At 41.1% G+C, this 19,088-nt stretch overlaps 1 protein-coding gene across 4 annotated transcripts in view; it reads right to left on the reverse strand.

The window, feature by feature from the left end:
• Positions 1-19,088, reverse strand: part of LOC306646022 (cadherin-related family member 3-like) — a 77,346-nt gene that overhangs the window by 24,709 nt on the left and 33,549 nt on the right. For all 4 annotated transcript variants that reach the window (XM_079114389.1, XM_079114390.1, XM_079114391.1 and 1 more), the window contains 6 exons: positions 15,251-15,345; positions 12,060-12,167; positions 10,809-11,005; positions 8,625-8,802; positions 6,830-6,992; positions 4,205-4,307 (listed from right to left, as the gene is read on the reverse strand). In XM_079114389.1, coding sequence (XP_078970515.1) covers positions 4,205-4,307; positions 6,830-6,992; positions 8,625-8,802; positions 10,809-11,005; positions 12,060-12,167; positions 15,251-15,345 — 844 coding nt within the window. The remainder of the gene's footprint in view (positions 1-4,204; positions 4,308-6,829; positions 6,993-8,624; positions 8,803-10,808; positions 11,006-12,059; positions 12,168-15,250; positions 15,346-19,088) is intronic.

The following is a 19,088-nucleotide window of genomic DNA, read 5'->3' on the forward strand; positions in this document are numbered from 1 at the left end:
ATTCGGAAACTACAACAGGATTCTCTTTGCTTCCAAATATTCCCTGTTCCCAGACTGTGTTCCCAAGAGAGTCCTAGTGCTTGCCAAGCTATTTAATCAAAATATACAGTGCACTACATTTCATATTTTATTTAATATAATCACTATGTATAAGTATCCAGTATAGAGCATATATAAATACATAATTGTACAATATATATATAATTTGGGGGGAGAACAGGGATTGAATCCAGAGGTACTCTACCACAGAACCACATCCCCAGCCCTTTTTATTTTTTATTGAGACAGGATCTCGCTAAGTTGCTTAGGGCCTTGCTAAATTGCTGAGGCTGGCTTTGAATTTGCCGTCCTCCTGCCTCGGCCTCCCCAAGTAGCTGGGATTACAGGCATGTGTCACCCTGCCTAGCTAGGGAAAAATTTTAATAGCAGTAAGAAAATAATTAACATTAACATGCAAGGTCACTGGCCTGACATTGGGATTATTATCTCAATATCACAGATTCACAGAATTCAGTCTATGGCCAATGGCCACAAAACTAATAAGCAGCTGAGTGGTTATTAGACCCAGATGTATCTCCCAAAATATCTTCTCTAGAATGTTAATGTTTCAAATACAAAAGCTGAAATTGAATGAAGATACAAAGATTTCTTTATGGCAAGACATTTTAGGGGTTCCAATACACCATTATAAATTTTGAATCTCCAGGTACACATTGCTCCACAAACTTCTTTGACCATGAGCTTCTCTCCCTTAATAGATTATCTTGTAGAATTTATGTTTTGAAAGGCGCTTTTATATATATCTTCTCCTGAAAATCTATGTCATGTGTGGCAAACAAGAAAATATAACCTGGGATCCAAAAAACCTTTATATCAGGCAATAAAAATGCCACAGATTCAGATTCCCTGATGCAAAAGTTCTATGGATCCTAGATTAAATTTTGGTATATCCCAAATATTTTGGTGTATCTTATTACATGCTTTTTTCAAGGGATAGAATCTACAACTTTCATCAGAATCTCAAACGTGTTCATGATCCCCAAGAAAGCTCAAAGTGTTGTTCTATAACTAACATAAAACGGATACAGGTGATTTATGTTAACGTCTATACATTTCCTTCAATAAATTCCATTTCCATGTTGCCAGAGCAGGTACTATTTGCAGAGCAGGTACCATTTAACATTAACATGACCTTGAATGTTAATTATTTTCTTACTTCTATTAAAAATTTTCCCTAGCTAGGCAGGGTGACACACGCCTGAAATCCCAGCTACTTGGGAGGCTGAGGCAGGAGGACAGCAAATTCAAAGCCAGCCTCAGCAATTTAGCAAGGCCCTAAGCAACTTAGCGAGACCCTGTCTCAATAAAAAATAAAAAGGGCTAGGGATGTGGTTCTGTGGTAGATACTATGATTTTTATTACAACCATAAAGACTCAAAATTGTGCTAATTAGATGGCCTATAAAACCAGACTGAAGCACATGTGTGGTGTTCCAAGCACCCTTCATGAGCAGTTGTGGATATGTTGGGGCGTGAGGACCAGAGAAGATTTGGATTTATTACTGGGATAGATTTATTTTCCTTTTCCATATTGGGAAAAGGCTCAAATCTGGTGAGAGTGGCAAATTCTTTTCTATTAGTTTGACCATAAGAATGAGTAGCTGCAAAGTACTTTGGATTAGACAAGAGGGAATGAAGGGAAGGGAGCGGGATGGGAATAGAAAAGACAGTGGAATGAATGGGACATCACTTTCCCATGTTCATATGTGAACACACGACCAGTGAAACTCCACACCACATCCAACCACAAGAATGGGAAGTCATACTCCATGTATGTACGAAGTGTCAGAATGCACTGTACTGTCACGTATAACTAAAAAGAACAAATAAAAAAAAAGAATGAGTAGCTGCAAGAAAAAACATCCATCCTGAAAGTCCAATTGGGCTATGTAAGAAGCTTTGGCCTAAGACTTCCCCGTGGGGAACGGAGAACACGCTGTCATGCTTAGGTCCTTGACTGATGCACATCACTTCTTCACAGCTGGATAATTTAGGTCTACAAATCACCTTTTCAAACTCAACCTCATTAAAATACTGCATTAGTGAGTCAAGATGGATTTAAAGAGTCCTAGATTTGTCAATGGCAGTTCAGCATTAAGTTCCCTTTGGGTGCAAACATAGAGATGCATTCCACACTTTTACATCCATGAAGACAAAGCACTCTTTCCCATTGTTACCAGAAGCAACTCTAGACTCCTTCTCGACCCAATGATCCAGGCAACCACCACCAATGACTCCGAATGGTCACAAGAGAGGACACCCAAGGAAATGGCACCCAGAATCTAGGCTCTCCCTATCAAGCATTGACAATCTACCGTTAAACCTGCACTTGCCTGCACTTTATCCACCTCTTGGACATCTTTAATGCCAACCACATGGTAGATCACTTCTTACCATACCTTCCAGGTACCGTTGACATTAATGAAAGATATAACTGAAATTTTTAAGAATCTCTATTTTCACAAATATCTCTGTAGCCAATAAATTTGCTCTTAAGCTGATAATATGTAGTTGAACACATAAATGGGTCCCTTGACGTGTGTTCTCATGGGTACAACAATAAGCAAAGAGAAGCAGGTATGAGGCAGTTGACTGACCTCACCCACTTACTAAGTACTCCTTTCTAGATCCACAGCACACAAGTAAAACACATATATAACACTGATTTGCAACTGGCAGAATTATGACTCTTAAATCCACAGATGCCAAGGGTTTTATAATCATGCCATCTAGGTGAACTTATTTTCACTACACTAAAGGCCCATCCCACCACAGGCTGAGCCAAAATGGTGGTATAGTCACGAGAAAACCAAATGTCACAGAGAAAACCACACTGCACATGTAGGGGATGAGCTGTGGGAATTGACATGTGACCCATGAGTAATGGCTCTACCTGTATCATCTAAAATAATTCCAATAAGATATTGTTTGAAACATTCTAATCATCTATATTACGTGTTGATTGATACCTGGATCTTTCTAAGAAAGAGGTGATTGGCATTAGTACACAAGAAGTCATTCAAGCATTAAGCATCAATTGGGTTTGTACACCTACTGCACCTTCAAGCTCCAAGGGTCTCCAGCCAGAGCTTTATTTAAGAACTGTGCATCCTTTAGGGGGCTACTAAAGGAAAAAATAGATGTCCCAGATTGAATGGAAACTTCCAGCAGAAATCTAATTCTCCCCTTCCTCTTTATTCTAACAAAAGTATCCCAAATGTGACAAATCTTCACATTTCGAAATCTTAAGTGAAGAAGATAAAGAATAGGAACTCACAGCTCCTGGAAAAGTTTGTCATGATTGGCTGTATGGAAATACAATAGATCAGCAAACACATGAAAAAATGTTCATCATCTCTAGTAATTAGAGAAATGCAAACCAAAACTACTCTAAAATTTCATCTCACTCCAGTCAGAATGGCAATTATCAAGAATACAAGCAACAATAAGTGTTGGTGAGGATATGGGGGAAAAGGTGCACTCATACATTACTGGTGGGACTGCAAATTGGTGCAACCACTATGGAAAACCTGGAATGGAACCACCATTTGATCCAATTATCCCACTCCTCGGTTTATACCCAAAGGACTTAAGATTAGCATATTATGTTTATAGCCACATCAATGTTTATAGCAGCTCAATTCATAATAGCTAAACTATGGAACCAACCTAGGTGCCCTTCAACAGATAAATGGATAAAGAAAATGTGGTATACATACACAGTGGAATATTATTCACCTTAAAGAAGAATGAAATGATCACATTTGTAGGTAAACAGATGGAGCTGGAGAATATCATGCCAAGCAAAATAAGCCAATCCCAAAAAACCAAAGGCCAAATGTTTTCTCTGATAAGTGGATGCTGATCCATAATCAGGGGGTGGTAGGAAAGAATGAAGGAACTTTGGATTGGGCAGAGGGTGTGGGGGGAAAGGTGGAGCAGTGGGGATGGGAAGAACTGTGGAATGAGACAGACATTATTACCCTGTGTACATGTATGATTACACAACTGGTGTGACTCTGCACCATGTACAGCCAGAGGAATGAGAAGCTGTGCTGTGTACAATGTGTCAAAATGCATTCTGCTGTCATGTATAACTAATTAAAACAAATTTTAAAATTAAAACAAATTTTTTAAAAGATTACCTGTATGGGATGGACGCAGGTCATCAAATACCGAAATCATCATTTCATAGATGTGTCCTGCAGCAACCATCTCTGGGTCCTCATAATCTAAATCTTGGGCAACCTTAGAGAATGACATTATCTCAGCAAAAAGGACCAATTATTTTTTAATGCACATGTTCTAAGTAATAAAAGGCAAGTCTATGGTCATTTTCATTTCCTAGGGATGGCAACAAGACTGGCAGAGAGTGACATAGGAAAGTCAACATTTTGGTGAAACAAAAGGACATTGTGGATTTCCATCCAGACAAGCTTACTTTGTTTTTTTTTTTTTTTTTTTTTTTTTTTTTTGGTTGTTATTGTTTTATTTGTTTGTTTTTTTCGGGGCCAAGGACCGAACTCAGGGCCTTGAGTGTGCCAGGCAAGCCCTTTGCCATCAAGCTAAATCCCCAACCCCAGAGAAGCTTAAAGTAAAAGGAAAACTAACGACCATATCCTGTCTTTGTTGCATGCTAATTATGTTGCCTTAGGAAAAAGGTTTAAAAAGAAAAAAATATTTTGGATAGGTTTTGGAAGCAATAAAATACTATAAAAACATAAGTTATTCCTATTAATGATAAGTCACTTAATATTTCAAAAATATTTATTGGGTATTTTAGATGCCAGTTACAATCATAGGCACTAGGGATATAGAACCAAATAAGATGGTCCCATATCAGAGATTGAAGACAGTCTTAATAGCATCAGCATGAATCTCAGTTGTCATAAGGGAATGAATCAATGTGACCACCACAGTAACCAGGTGTTCAGGAATAGCTACTTTTTTTTTTTTTTTTTTTTTTTGTATGTGGTTCATTCATTCATCCAAGTACCCACTATGAGCTAAGCACTATTGGAGGTTTTGGTTCAAAAATACAAACTACTCATATTACTCAGTCATAAAGAATGAAATTATGGAATTTGCAGGTAAATGGGTGGAACTGGAGACTATTATGCTAAGTGAAATAAGCCAATCCCAAAACACCAAAGGCCTAATATTCTCTCTGACATGCAGATGCTAATCCATAACAAGGGAGGTGGGAAGAACAGAAGTTCATTGGATGAGACAAAGCGGAATGAAGGGAAAGGGATAGGAACAGGAAAGACAGTGGAATGAATGGGACATCACTTTCCCATGTTCATATGTGAACACACGACCAGTCAAACTCCACACCATGTCCAACCATAAGAATGGGAAGTTATACTTCGTGTATGTATGATACGTCAAAATATATTCTACTGTCATGGACAACTAAAAAGAACAAATGAAAAATTTCAAATAAATAAATATGAACCATTTAGAAATGTGCAAATCTTACACTCTAATAAGATCAACAATAAAATAGACAGTTACAACAAAGTCTAATAAGTGTTTTGATAAGAGATGTGTGACCTATCATGTGAACCCTGAGCAGAGAGAAATAAGCCATTTAAGGTGGTAAATGAAAGCTCTTAGCAGTAAGTGACATTTAATACTTAAAGGATAATTATGCAAACACACAGTTTAATTAGAGATGAGTGATAAACAGAGGTAGTTAGTCTGATACAGAGCAAGCATATGTAAAGGACCAAATCTTGGTACCCACTGTATTTAAAAGCCAGGTGCAGTGGCACACACCTGTAATCCCAGGGGCTGGGGAGGCTGAGGCAGGAGGATCACGACTTCAAAGCCAGCCTCAGCAACAGCAAGGCCCTAAGCAATTCAGGGAGACCCTCTCTAAATAAAATACAAAAAAGGGTTAGAGATGTGGCTCAGTGGTCGAGTGCCACTGAGTTCAATCCCCAGGGCCCCCCCAAAAAAAATTATATTTACAAAACTTCCATCTTCATCCAAACTTCATTTTTTTTAAATGATAGTTTGGCATTGAACTGCAGATTGAACATCAACTCATCCTCTTGGTTCAGTACCTAAATTTCCCAAATACTCAACATATGCAAACACTCATCTTTGTAACTTGTGGACTTTGTCAAGAAAATGTGGGATAGGGGCCAGAGAGAGAAAGAAGTCATCAGTGACTTTCTCAGCTATATTTTATCTGGCTAAGGGCAGGAGAAGGGGACTTGGTGATATTTGGGTTAAAGAACCATTATGCCAACCTTTCAGGGATTGGCACTTTGAAATAAAGACCTCTAGAATTTTGAAGTAGCAGCAGGGATTTCTTCCAGAATCACATGCTGAGAAATTAAAAAAAAAAAAAAAACTGCATTCATGGAAACTGCCAATGGAAAGTTGAGGGTCTCAAGAGGGTAGATAGAGGAGCAGCTGATCAACCACTTCCAAAGCCAGAAGTAGCAACCTCGGTCACGCATGGAGTCCCACAGAATTATCTCTAAGGAAATCAGTGTGTTTTGCAGCCTCTGATTTCCCCCGCTAAATAGGAAGTAAATTATTTTGTGCTCATTTTAACAAAGGTAAAATGACGGCAGACAGCAAGCTAACGAAGGACTTGTCCAAATGCCTTCCAGCAAGACAGCAGAGGAGCTGGGAATTCCCCTCTGCTGTCACAGCGCCTCCTCCGGAGTCTACCAGCACCATTGCAGCGGTGACCCCCACCTGCCTCTCGCCTCCTTGGGAGAGCTCCCGGGGTTACAGCAGCTGGTCCTTACCCGGATGAAATGTGCAGCCTCTGGCACTTGCTCAAAGAGTTGCCCGGAACCAACTGGGCCTGCACTTGGAGCATAACGGATCGCGTTAGGGGGCTCATCAAGGTCGTGACACGAGAGTTTTGCGACTACTGTGTCTTTTGCGATCGCCTCCTTGCCTGTGTACCTGTTTTATTGTTGAAGAAGAAAAACCATTTTAGATGGATCCTCTTTGGAAATGTCACGCTTTTCTCAAATGTGCCAGTGTGGGTGATGCTTTGGCGCGCATGCCCTCTTTATCCTGGAGCAGACAGACGGGCTTTAGAGCTCCATCGAGTCCCAGCAGGATCTGCGACTTTGATGAGACCGTCCTGCTTTTCTGGGATTGTTCCTTTCTGCACCCAGACGGGCCCTTGCTTGGGATGGGCAGTTAATCGAGGCTGTCGCCTCTATGGAGAAGGCCCGAGCGGAAATCAGGTCCTTCTCTGGGGTTGTTTCCATCATTCAGTAACATCTGGATGATGAGGTCAAGACAGAATCTTTACAATCCTATAGTCTATAGTCCTATAGAGGGACTGACTTCCCTCTGTACATCCACCCACATCTTCATGCGGGTCTCGCTTCCTCCAAAGCTTCCTCTCTCTAAAAACTAGTTATCCTTCAACGTTTTTCCCCTGTTCCCTGATTACCCAGTTCCACAGTCCTTCCTTTTGACAACTAAAACACAGTACCTGGGACTCAGTCATCTCGTTCCGTGTGTGTGTGTGTGTGTGTGTGTGTGTGTGAGAGAGAGAGAGAGAGAGAGAGAGAGAGAGAGAGAGAGAGAGAGACTGTTATTATGTATTCCTGAGAGAGAGAGAGAGAGAGAGAGAGAGAGAGAGAGACTGTTATTATGTATTCCTGAGAGAGAGAGAGAGAGAGAGAGAGAGAGAGAGAGAGACTGTTATTATGTATTCCTTTTATCACCCTGACAAGACAGAACATCCTTACAGCAAATGCATGTGACAAATTCTCATCCTATCACCAGGGCTATAGTACTGGGTATAGCCTATGGTAGGTGTTTGGTTAATACACTATGACCTTCCAGGGGGAAAGGAAAAGAAGATGAAGTAGAAGATGAAGAGGAGAAGAAGAAAGGATAACATGTTTGAGTGTTTCTAGTCTTGTATTGAACAGATTCCAAGCACAGATCATATTTGATTCTTATAACAACACCATGAGTCAGGTGTGATCATCCCTATTCATAAATTAGAATACTTGGGGCCCCTATGGGACCCCATAAAGTAGGCTTCATGTTTTTATTTTTTATTTTTTCAGAAATTCTGGGGTTTGAACTCAGGGGTACTCTACCACTGTGTTAACATCCCCAGTTCTCTTTATTTATTTATTTTTTGAGACAGGATCTCACTAACTTGCTGAGGCCGGCCTCAAACTTGCCATCCTCCTGCCTTAGCCTTCCAAGTTGCTGGGATTACAGGCCTGCATCTGACAGGTGCACTTTACTTCATTTTAAAAAGAAAAATTGAAGATTAGAGGGATTAAGGAAATTACCAAGATCACATAGTTAATAACCAGAGAACTAGAATTCCAAGTTAGGGCTATGACTCTAAATCTCAAACTTTTTCCACTTGCTAATTGTCAGATCTTGGAAACCCAGCTTTCAGTCATGAACAGACCCAACAGGTCATTTTCGACATAATGCTGAATGAGAGTCAATTTGATGATCAACCCCATGTCCGTATGGGTCAAGAAACATGGCAATGACTCCCTGTCTTGACTCATTCCGAATCCTTGCCCCTGTCCATTCATCTTAGCTCACCTAATCAGATATCGATCACAGAAAGGAGCGTTGTCATTAATGCCATGAATATAGGTCGTCACTGGAATTGCTGCACATCTCTGGTCATCATCACAAGCCTTAATGGAGAAGGACTGAACTCTTGCAAACCCAGCTCTCTCCACATCAAGACGGGTGGCAGTAACCACAGTCCCACGCACTGTAATAAAACAGCACATCTTGTTCAAACTGGTCCAGGACGTCATTTTCAAAATTACTTTATTACATATGTAGCTATGGAGAAGATAAAGTGCAAATTATGCCCCATTCATTAGAACTAAGAAGCAGGCATGGGGTTTAATTATTTATGCCAAAATATACTATTAGTATTAGTTAACTAGTAGCAGAAACAAAATAGATTTTGGCTTCAGGGAACAGAGAAGAGTTTCTGGAAGAAGAGGCCCTTATTTTAGGACATGAAGCATGTGCAGGATAAAGAAATAGTAGTGAAAAGGAGCAGATTATTGCCAGAGGAGAGAACATCATAAATGAAAACATGGTACTGGATTAGGACTCCTTCTACTTCTTTCCACACATCCACCATCTATTCATTCAAAAAATATTTGCTGAGTGCCAACTATGTGCCAGGAAACTGTATTAGCTACAGTATATCCCACAATGAAATAGTCTTTGCATTGATGGAACTTACAATTGGGGCTGGAGACAAGCATTAAACAAGTGTAGAAAAAAACAAAGTTAGAATCCAAATAGACATATTGCTAAAAAAAAAAAAGAAAAGAAAAGAAAAAGAAAAATATAATAATTAAAAAAAAAAAATACTGTGTCTGATAGACAGGTCTTGAAGAACGCAAGGGAAAGGCAGAAGTCTAGCTGTTGGTTCACAGAGTCAAAGACTCCAGGAGATGAGGAGCAGGATGAGGATGGAGAAAGAGACAAGGACCAGAGGCAGCAGGACCTCCACGGTGAGGTAGGATGTCTGGATTTCCACCCAAGTGCACAGGGAACATCTCAGGGGGGTTAGACACAGGGAAGGTAAATGACCCAATTTGACTTCTAGAAAAATGTTCATTCTAACTCTTCTATGGAGATTCCTGGAGGTGTTAAAAGTGAAAGCAGAAACCCAGTTAAGAGATCTGCACAGCAATACAGGTAAGAGGGAATGCTGGCTCTACCGGTTGGGGCTCTCCCAGAAGCAGAATCTGAGATGAGGATTTGAGTGCAGGTCATTTATTTTGGAGGTGACCCAGGGGCAACGCGGCATGGGGGAAGTGACACAGGGAAGACAAATTCCCACTAAAATGTGCATTATTAAGCAAATTACCACTGTAAGCAAATAGAGCTTAATATCACTGGGGAACTTTGGGAGTCAGTGCAGAACACACAGTCGAAATTGGACCATGCCAGGGCAAAGAGCTGGAATATTTATGTCCCCATTCCATTCATTGGCTGAGGGCTCCCGAGAGGTAGACTTTCTCTATTACTTTCAACCTGCTGTGGGAGGGAGTGGGGGAGAGCAGCTGTCAGATCCCAAATAATCCCTCAAGCAAAGAAATGTAGATATTGGGCTGGGGATATAGCTCAGTTGATGGAGTGCTTGCCTCGCATGCACAAAGCCCTGGGTTCAAACCCCAGCACTGCAAAAAAAAAAAAAAAAAGTAGATATTGGCAATTGGAAGCCAGGCTTGCTGTACTAAAATGTTACAACTTGAAGAAATATGAATGGGATGAAGACATTATCTACTGCAATGACAAAATAGGCATATGTGCTAAAGACGACCACCTTCCTACTCAGTTGCAGAAGCAGCCTGAGATTCCACGCAATCTGACCTGCCCCCAGGGCTCAGCTACTGCTGATTGGATGAGATGTAAGTGACTGACTCTATGAAATCCAATCAGATTCTCCCTCACATTCACGCACAAAATTGACCTGGAAGCAGAGAGAACTGATTGGATGAGGCATAAGGGACGGGCTCTAGGAAGAACCACGTGTTACTCATAAGTGAACAAAGAAAAAGGTCTTGCAGAGAATTATTCAACAGACATTTATGAAACATCTACTGCATGCTTCATGTTGGGGTCCTGAAAAATCACAAAAACCCCATCTGTACCCTCAAGAACAAGTCTGTGGGGAAGAAATGCATAACAATAGATGATTGCAATTGCCTATGACAAGACAGCATTTGCTAAGAACAACTGTGAACCTACCTTTATCAACTGCAAAGTAGACATTCTGTGGATCTAATTCAAAGGTTAAATCTCCCAAGTTATCTTCATCAGTTGCCTGGCATGCTCCAATGGTTTTTCCAATTGGAATTTCTTCATCCAAGGTGACGTTGGCTTTGTTGTGCAGAGTTGAGTTTATAGAAATAACACTCAAGACAGCATTTTCAATGCTGAATAAACTTTTTTTTAAAAAGAAAAGATGATTAGAAGGGCATTTGCTTGCTATCTTTTCTATACCTTACCGTGCTAGTGGAGTAGGGGATTGAAGATAGTGATAGAAATGGAAATAATGTTCATGACATTAATAGCTGGTCTAATTATAGAGGTCAGCTATAGTTTACCTATTGTTTAAACAAAATTCTAAGCACTTTTCATGAGTTACCTCATTTTTCTTTCTCCTAGCAGTCCTAGGAAGCATGTCCTCATTTTATTAATGTGGAAACAGAATTTAAGAAATTAAGTAATTTTCAGAAGTAAATATTAAGATGGCTAAGACAGGACTTGGCCCCAGGCCTTTTTCACTCTAGAGGTTGCACGTTGATCATTGTGGGGGTTTTTTGTTGTTATTGTTGGTCATTTGTTTGTTTGAACCCAGGGGTGCTTAATCTCTGAGCCACATCCCCAGCCCTTTTTAATTTTTTTATTGAGAGACAGGGTCTCACTAAGTTGCTTAGGGCCTCAGGCTGGCTTTGAACTTGCTATCTTCCTGACTGAGCCTTCTGAGCCACTGGGATTACAGGCATGCACCATGGTCCCTGGCCAGTGCTATGTTTTCTTTCATGTATTCATTGTGTAATGAACAAATTAGTTTAACTACCATATCCATCACCTTAAATTTTTACCATTTCTTCTGTAATAAGAACCAGCTTCATAGAGTTGCTGCCCCTCAACATAGTTTAATAAACTCCCTGGTGATAATATTAACCAGACTCTCCCTTGAGGGTAGTGATAGATAAGCCAACCATCAGACACTAAGAACATGCTGCACAAAAACACTTTGTTCTGTTGCAATTGCAATACATTTTATACTTAAAAAACTATTTTGCTCTCAATTTTTAAGAAAGACTTCTCTTTGGCATCTATATCTTAAGTGGCTGTCTACATTTTATTTGCTTGTTTTTCTTCTCTCGAAAAAAAACATAGAAGAAAGAAAACAGAAGAGAAAGTCTACATAATCAAATTCAATTTTCAAGAGCAAATTGAAATATTGTGTTTTACATTTTATTGCTTTACCTGCAGGTAAGACTGGGGTCCTTATTGTTGACATTGATGAGGAAAATCTTTAGATTTCCAGTGGTAAACAGTCCTCCAGCATCAACCACTTTAATGACGAGTGAAAAACTAAAGGTACAGTCACAAGAAACACAGCTGAGATTTTATGTAACAAACAGGCTTTCTCAGAATTAGGAACAACTGGTCTTGACTGACTGGCTACAACAATTGATTTTATCTGGTTAAAATGTCTGCAAACCATTTACTTTAGTGATTGGAAATGGTTTACACTTTTGTTAAGAAACAAATTAGTCAAATCAGTTGAAGGGGCAGGCATGAATTTAGAAAAAAAATTTTTTTTTATTTTTATTTATTTTGATATCAGGAATTGAACCCAATCGAACTTAACCACTGAGCTTCATTCCCGCCCTTTTTTTTGAGCAAGGAAGGCCTCATTAAATTGCTTAGGGCCTCACTAGGTTGCTAAGGCTGGTTTTAAACTGGAGATCCTCCTGCCTCAGCCTTCCAAGCCACTGAGCTTACAGGTGTGTTCCACAGCACCCAGCTAGAAAAGCCTTTTAATCCCCATAAACAGTAAAAAAAATCATAGGAATTACTTAGCATGTTGTAAGCAAAGCTTATGGGTATTGGCTATGGTCCTTTCATTTTTTTTTTAATATGGAAAAATGACAGATGCAAAGGAGATGTTATGAACCCTTTAAAGCAACTTAATAACTGGGAAAAATTAGGGTGGTAAGATTAAATAATGAATATTATTTTAGCAGAGATGCATATGGGTTTGAGGAATGAGCATAATGAAATGAGGAAAATTAGTGTTTCTTCACATCCGTAGACTGATGTCTCATAATCTAGTCTCCCAATTTGCCCAGCACAGTCCAAGTTTAGCAACAAAAGTCCCACATCCCAGGAAGTTCCTCAGGTCCTGGGTAAATGGAGAGAGTTGATTAGAGTTGGTTATCCACTCAGGACCAAAAAAAAAAATTATTTTAATTTGAAATCTACTCATATTTGAAATCGAAATGGCCAGTTTTCCTTCTGTTTATAGTAAAAAAAAAATTTTTAAATTAAAAAAAATTATAAAACAGTTCTGTGTTTCCTATTATTTCCTAATTTTTCCTACAAGAAGTTGATACATTTGAGGCAACTGTTGACAAAAACCACCAAACTGATTCCCTTTTTAAGAGTAAAGGCATTTTAGCCAGGCATGGTGGCGCAGGCCTGTAATCCCAAAGCTAGGGAGGCTGAGGTAGGAGTATCAAGAGTTCAAAGCCAGCCTCAACAACTTAGCAAGCCCCTAAGCAATTCAGTGAGCCCCTGTTTTTAAATAAAATAGAAAATAGGGGTGGGGAGGTGGCTCAGTGATTGAGTGCCCCTAGATTCAAGCCCCGGTACCAAAAATAAAAATTAAAAAATAAGACATTTTAAACATAACTCTTCTGGGAAATCAGAACTCCAAGAATGGGAGCAATAAGGAGTGGACAAGATTCCTTCCACTAAGGGGTTCAAGGAACATTTGGTCTCCCGGATGCTGGAGGGTTGACTGCAAGGGACGAAAAAGGTAAGGAGACTCCCTAATTCTTCCATCAGGATTTGAGCAAGTAATTGCATTGCCCCCCAAAAACTCCTTTCAAAGGAGAGTATCGACAAAAATCAATGAGGCATCCAAAATTTCCTTTATTCCCACTTAAAGGTCTGCTCAGTGACCCTAGACACTCTGGCAGTAAGAAGGAAATTGCAGAATATTGCGATCTCTGTGGAACTCTGGTAAGAATGCCTCACAAGCTTTAGCCAAATAGCTATTTATTCTAATTCTGCAATCCAAGCTTCAATTTGCTAGTGTCAGCACCTCTGGTTTCAAAGATACTTAAAAAAAAAAAAAAAAAATTCATGTTTATTGATCAAGAATAAAGTTTGCTTCATCAACTCTCATTAATGACTTTGACTTTTATTTGATACCAAATCTTAAGATTTATAAATATCTTGAATGTACACAATCATTTTTCCATGAGGTAGATCAGGCCAAAAAGAAAAGAAAAAGAAACTACGAAGGGCATTATTCATCATTCCCAGAGCAGTTTATAAGATCAGATAATTCACTGGGTGTGGTGGCACACACCTGTAATCCCAGTGGCTTGGGAGGCTGAGGTGGGAGGATAGAGAGTTCAAAGCCAACCTCAGCAATTTAGTGAGGCCCTAAGCAACTTAGTGAGACCTTGTCTCTAAATAAAATACAAAATAGGGCTGGGGATGTGGCTCAGTGGTTAAGCATCCCTGGATTCAATCCTCAGAACCAAAAAAAAGATCAGATAATTCAAAGAATTATTGGACTTGGGGTAGACTTTGGGATTAAGGGAAAACTAATAGTTTGGAGATTGCTAATCATATGAAGATAATTCAAATTTAGGCAAACTTCTCTGCTGACTTTATGAGGTTGGCAAAAGCAAGCACATGCCACTTCTGTATTCTGAACCTTTTTCAGTGGGAGATCATCTGTAAGGCGTGTGGGCACCTAGTCTCTGCTGGATCTTTGCTACTAACAAGAGAGGTTCCCACCCACTTGCACCACAGTTTGAAACACCACGCCTGAAATGTTGCTGATATTTCACTCTGAAGGAAGTGGACAAAGCAGACAGGCCAGTCCAGCACCTATATCAGCAATGGTATGATTGAAAATTAAGTGCTGATTTTTTTTTTTTTGGTCCTGGGGCCTCACACATGCTAGGCAAGCGTTCTATCACAAGCTACATCCTCACCCTTACTGACCTTGAACTCACCGCCTGCCTCAGCCTCTCAAAGAACTGGGATCACAGGCCTGTGCCACCTCTGATTTCTGGTTTGTTTGTTTCGTTTTGTTGATACCAGGGATTGAACCCAGGGGCACTTAACCACTGAGCCACATCCCCAGTCCTTTTTATTTTGTATTTTGAAACAGGGTCTTGTCAAGTTGCCTAAGGCCTTGCTAAGTTGCTGAGGCTGGCTTTGAACTTTCGATCCTCCTGCCTCAGCCTCCCGAGCTGCTGGGATTCCAGGTGTGCACCACCATGTCCAGCTCTTTTTGCATTTTTAAGACATCCCCAAAGCACCTTTATTTTGGGAACACATTAAGGCCAGAGGGGGGGAAATATTTCACAAAAGGGAAATAGGAACAAAAGAACCCACATTTCAAATGAAAACCCAGGAGCGGTCTTTACCTTCTAGTTTCCCTCTCAAAGTCAAAGCCTGATGCTGTCGAAATGGTCCCGATGCTGTCGATTGTGAAGCCAGAATCCTCCGGGGAAATGAAGTACTACGTATTGGAAAGGAAAACACATTGCAGTGATACTGGGGAGATTCCTCATGCCTCCAAGTACCAGGCCTGGGCTGCTCACCTGCAACCTGCCCTCAACAGAACAGATGCGCAGTAAATGCTTGCCAATGATGAAGGAAGAGGAGCTGGAGAAGGGGAGGCAGAGGGAAGGGAGGAGGGGAGGAGGGGAGGAAAGGGAAAGGGGAAGGACAGAGGGGGAGGGGGCAGAGGAGGGGGAGGGGGAGGAAGAGGAAGAAGGGGAGGAGGAGGGGAGAGAGAGGAAGAGGAATTACACTCCAATGAACTGACTTCAACTTAGACAGTGAAGCCAGAATTAAGGACAGGTAGTTAGTGTAGAAATAAGGAATCAGTCAAATGGAGGAAATGAAGTCATGAAGCCATCTGGAATGTCAAGGATCTCCAGAGCTCATTGATTACCAAATTTACCTGCCTTTATCAGGACTGAAAGCATGGAGCTGCTAATTAATGCCTCCTGGGCCCTTACCTGCCTGAAACACCTTGGCCCTCCCCCTGCCCATGGCTTCTCACTTAATGCAAAACCAGGCCTAGTCACGTAGGCAGGAAGGAGAGATAAGGGGGGGAGAGAACTGGAGAACAAAAGAGAATTTAATCTATAAAAGATGTAGGGTGCGCTCACTTCTTGGGACTTTAGAACATCAGCCATGGCCCCCTTCTTCCTGCCGGGAGAAGTCTGTATTATTAGCTTTAAATAAAACCTGCTTAATCTGCTTGCCTTGGCTGCTTCTCTAGTGTTCAATCTTCAACATTAGAAGGAGCAGAACTCGTCACCAGTAAACGGTGGTATCAACAGCCTGCCCTTAAGTATTAAAAATCCCTTTTCTTCGTCTCTTAAATTCAATTAATTTGCCCTAACATTTCTCACAGCATTCCCCCTGCAGCAAAAGTAAAGAAAAAGAAAAAACTGGGTGCAGTGGCGCACACCTGTAATCCCAGTGGCCTGGGAGGCTGAGGCAGGAGGATGGCAGTTTAAAGGCCAGTCTCCGCAACTTAGCGAGGGCCTCAGCAAACCTAGTGAGACCCTGTCTCTAAAGAAAATGTAAAAAGGGTTTGGAGATGTGACTCAGTGGTTTCCGTGCCCCTGAGGTCAATACCTGGTACTGAAAGAATGGACATTTTTTTAAGCTGTCTGAGGTCACCCTCCCAGTTATCTTAACTCCCTAAGGTCACCCTCCCAGTCATCTCAACTCCCTAAGGTCACCCTCCCAGGAATGGGAACAAAGCCCTTAAAGCTGTTCCAAGAAACAGCCCCAAACAGAGAATAAAAGGGTAAATTGAGCCAGATAGCCAGATAGTGATCAAACAGAATGATTACCAGAAACTATTGACCAGAATCTACGCCCTGTTGTAAAACATTGTGAAACATGTTGTATGTTATCAGCAAACCCAGACCCCCTTTGAAATTTCCCGGCAGCTTTGTCCCCCTTTTCCCTTTCATGTGCGACCCCTCCCGATGTGTGGTTTCTGCCTTTATAAACCTACAAGATTTTCCACTAGGGACTCGACTCCCAGCGCGCTGGAATAAACACCTCTTGCGGTTTGCATCAAGTGACGCCTCCTGCGGTTGATTGGGGTGGCCGTCCATCCATGGGACAGAGTTGGGGTTTCCTTTTTGGGGGCCTTACAGTACCAAGTAAACAAATAAATAAATAAAAAGAAAATAAAGATGAGTTGCATTTAGAAAAGCATACTGACTGTCCCCTGAGAACAGGGGCTAATTTGTTAGTTTATTGTGGTGAGGATGGACATTTTTTTTGTTAGGGATCAAGATGTGTAGAAAGAAAAAGAAATGAAATACGGGGACATCTGTTCCCCTGACTTTGCATGTCCAGCCAGTGTCTTATCAAGTTGCTTTTCATTCATAGTTGAAGGGTTATGGACAATAAAATTCCTGTGAGATAACTCCCCAAGAAAATGGAGGGTCAGCGTGGCTCTGAAGTGGAAAAGGAAATTGGCCAAACATTAAGCCTCCCGCAGTGCCTTCCTGATAACAGTGGGCCCTAAAGGAAAGGGCGGATACGGAATGCCAGGCCCTGAACCTTGGCCTTCCCCAGGTCAGCCTCGTCCTGAATGACAATGGGCAAGAAGTGAATACTCATCCTTCGGGGGTCTGGTTTTAACCTGTACAACTAGCCCCCCATGGTCAAAACTGCACGTGCACAATGATTACATCCTCCTCCTACTGCCCTATAAAACCAGAATCCCCTCTGTAACTGGGGGCCATTTTCCCATCCCCAGAAAGTGGACCGGAATGGCGCCCAAGTCTGCAAAGCAATAAAGGCTTCTCTGTATCTGTGGAGGTCTGCTTGCCGTCCTTTTGTGCTTACGATACTCCCTTCCGGTGATTCTGTCAAATGCTTCAAATACATTGTCTTTTGACTCTCATAACCCTCCGTCACAGGTGCTGATATTATCCCACCTCACAGATGGGAACACTGAGGCTTAGAAAATTCAAGAGGTTTCCCTCAGCCCAAGGGCTGAGGTTTCAGTGACTTGTCTATTGCTCTTCTATTCCCTGTGTTGCATTTGTAAGGCAAAGCTCTTGCCAAAGAGGAGAGATGGGGTCAGGATTTCTAATGCAGATGAGAATCAAATGATTACAAAAAGCCAGGGCAAAAATCCATGGGAGGATTAATATCAGGAGTTAATTATACCAGTGCTACTGACTTAATAATTGTGTACACCCAGAGATAATTTAATAGAGAAGATGCAACCCAGAAGGATTGCAAAGTAACCCAAAAATCATTTGAAGAAATTAGTGACCTTTAAATTTATTGATTTTCTCATGCATCAGCGTGTTCTGATTAATTTGATTCACACCTTCCATTTCTACACACAGAAATAAGATGGGATTGATTTCTGCTGTTTCTGTAGAACAATGTAGAATATTAGTATGCCGGAAGTGCAGGCCAATCTATCACCTACTTACTTTTAGGGCAAACACAGGAATAAGGATGCCTGCTTCCTGGAGGCAGGATGGGGATGATTGGTAGTTAAATTACCTGAGAGTGCTCACAAGCCCGAGGTCTGCTTATATAAAAATATATATGATTTTTTTTTTAAAGACACCCACTTTTATATTTGCAGCAACTCAGGATTCAGAATTCCAAACTTAATTTCGGCATTCCGCCCTCGTGAATGATTGTTTGGAACAAATAAATGCACCCGGCAAACTACATTTTATGAGGTTTAATTTTTCATAAAATGAAGTATTTTTAAATTCAAAAAGAAAAAAAAAATGGTCGGTGCGGATATGAACGACTCCTTCAGAGAAGCAGGAAAGGTTTGGAGATGGCGGTTGCTAGGCAGCCAGGGCCATCCATGGGAAAGTCACCTAAATGGAAGATGCCCCGACCAGGAAAAGCAGCTCAAAGGATGAGAAATTAACTCTCCGGGGCCAGGCAACTTAAGATTCATGGTCACGGGGTTTGTTTTGTTTTGTTTTGTCTGTAATGACACCATCAACTAGAAAAGAATGATTTTGGCCCTCAAAATAGCAGCAGCAACCCTACTCCCAGGTCCTGAGGCACAAGAACAGGCTGGGGGTGGTGGTAACGCCTGGCCTGGCCTGGGAACCTTCAGTCCTTCTGGAAGGGCTTATCTTCAGAATCCACTTTATTCTCTTCTCTGAGAGGCTTCTCCATGACTATTTGCTTTCATAGTAGCTGGGGGATTGGAAATACCAGACCCTGAACTTCAGGCCC

Source organism: Sciurus vulgaris (assembly GCF_902686455.1).
Source record: "Sciurus vulgaris genome assembly, chromosome: 16".
Taxonomy (NCBI): domain Eukaryota; kingdom Metazoa; phylum Chordata; class Mammalia; order Rodentia; family Sciuridae; genus Sciurus; species Sciurus vulgaris.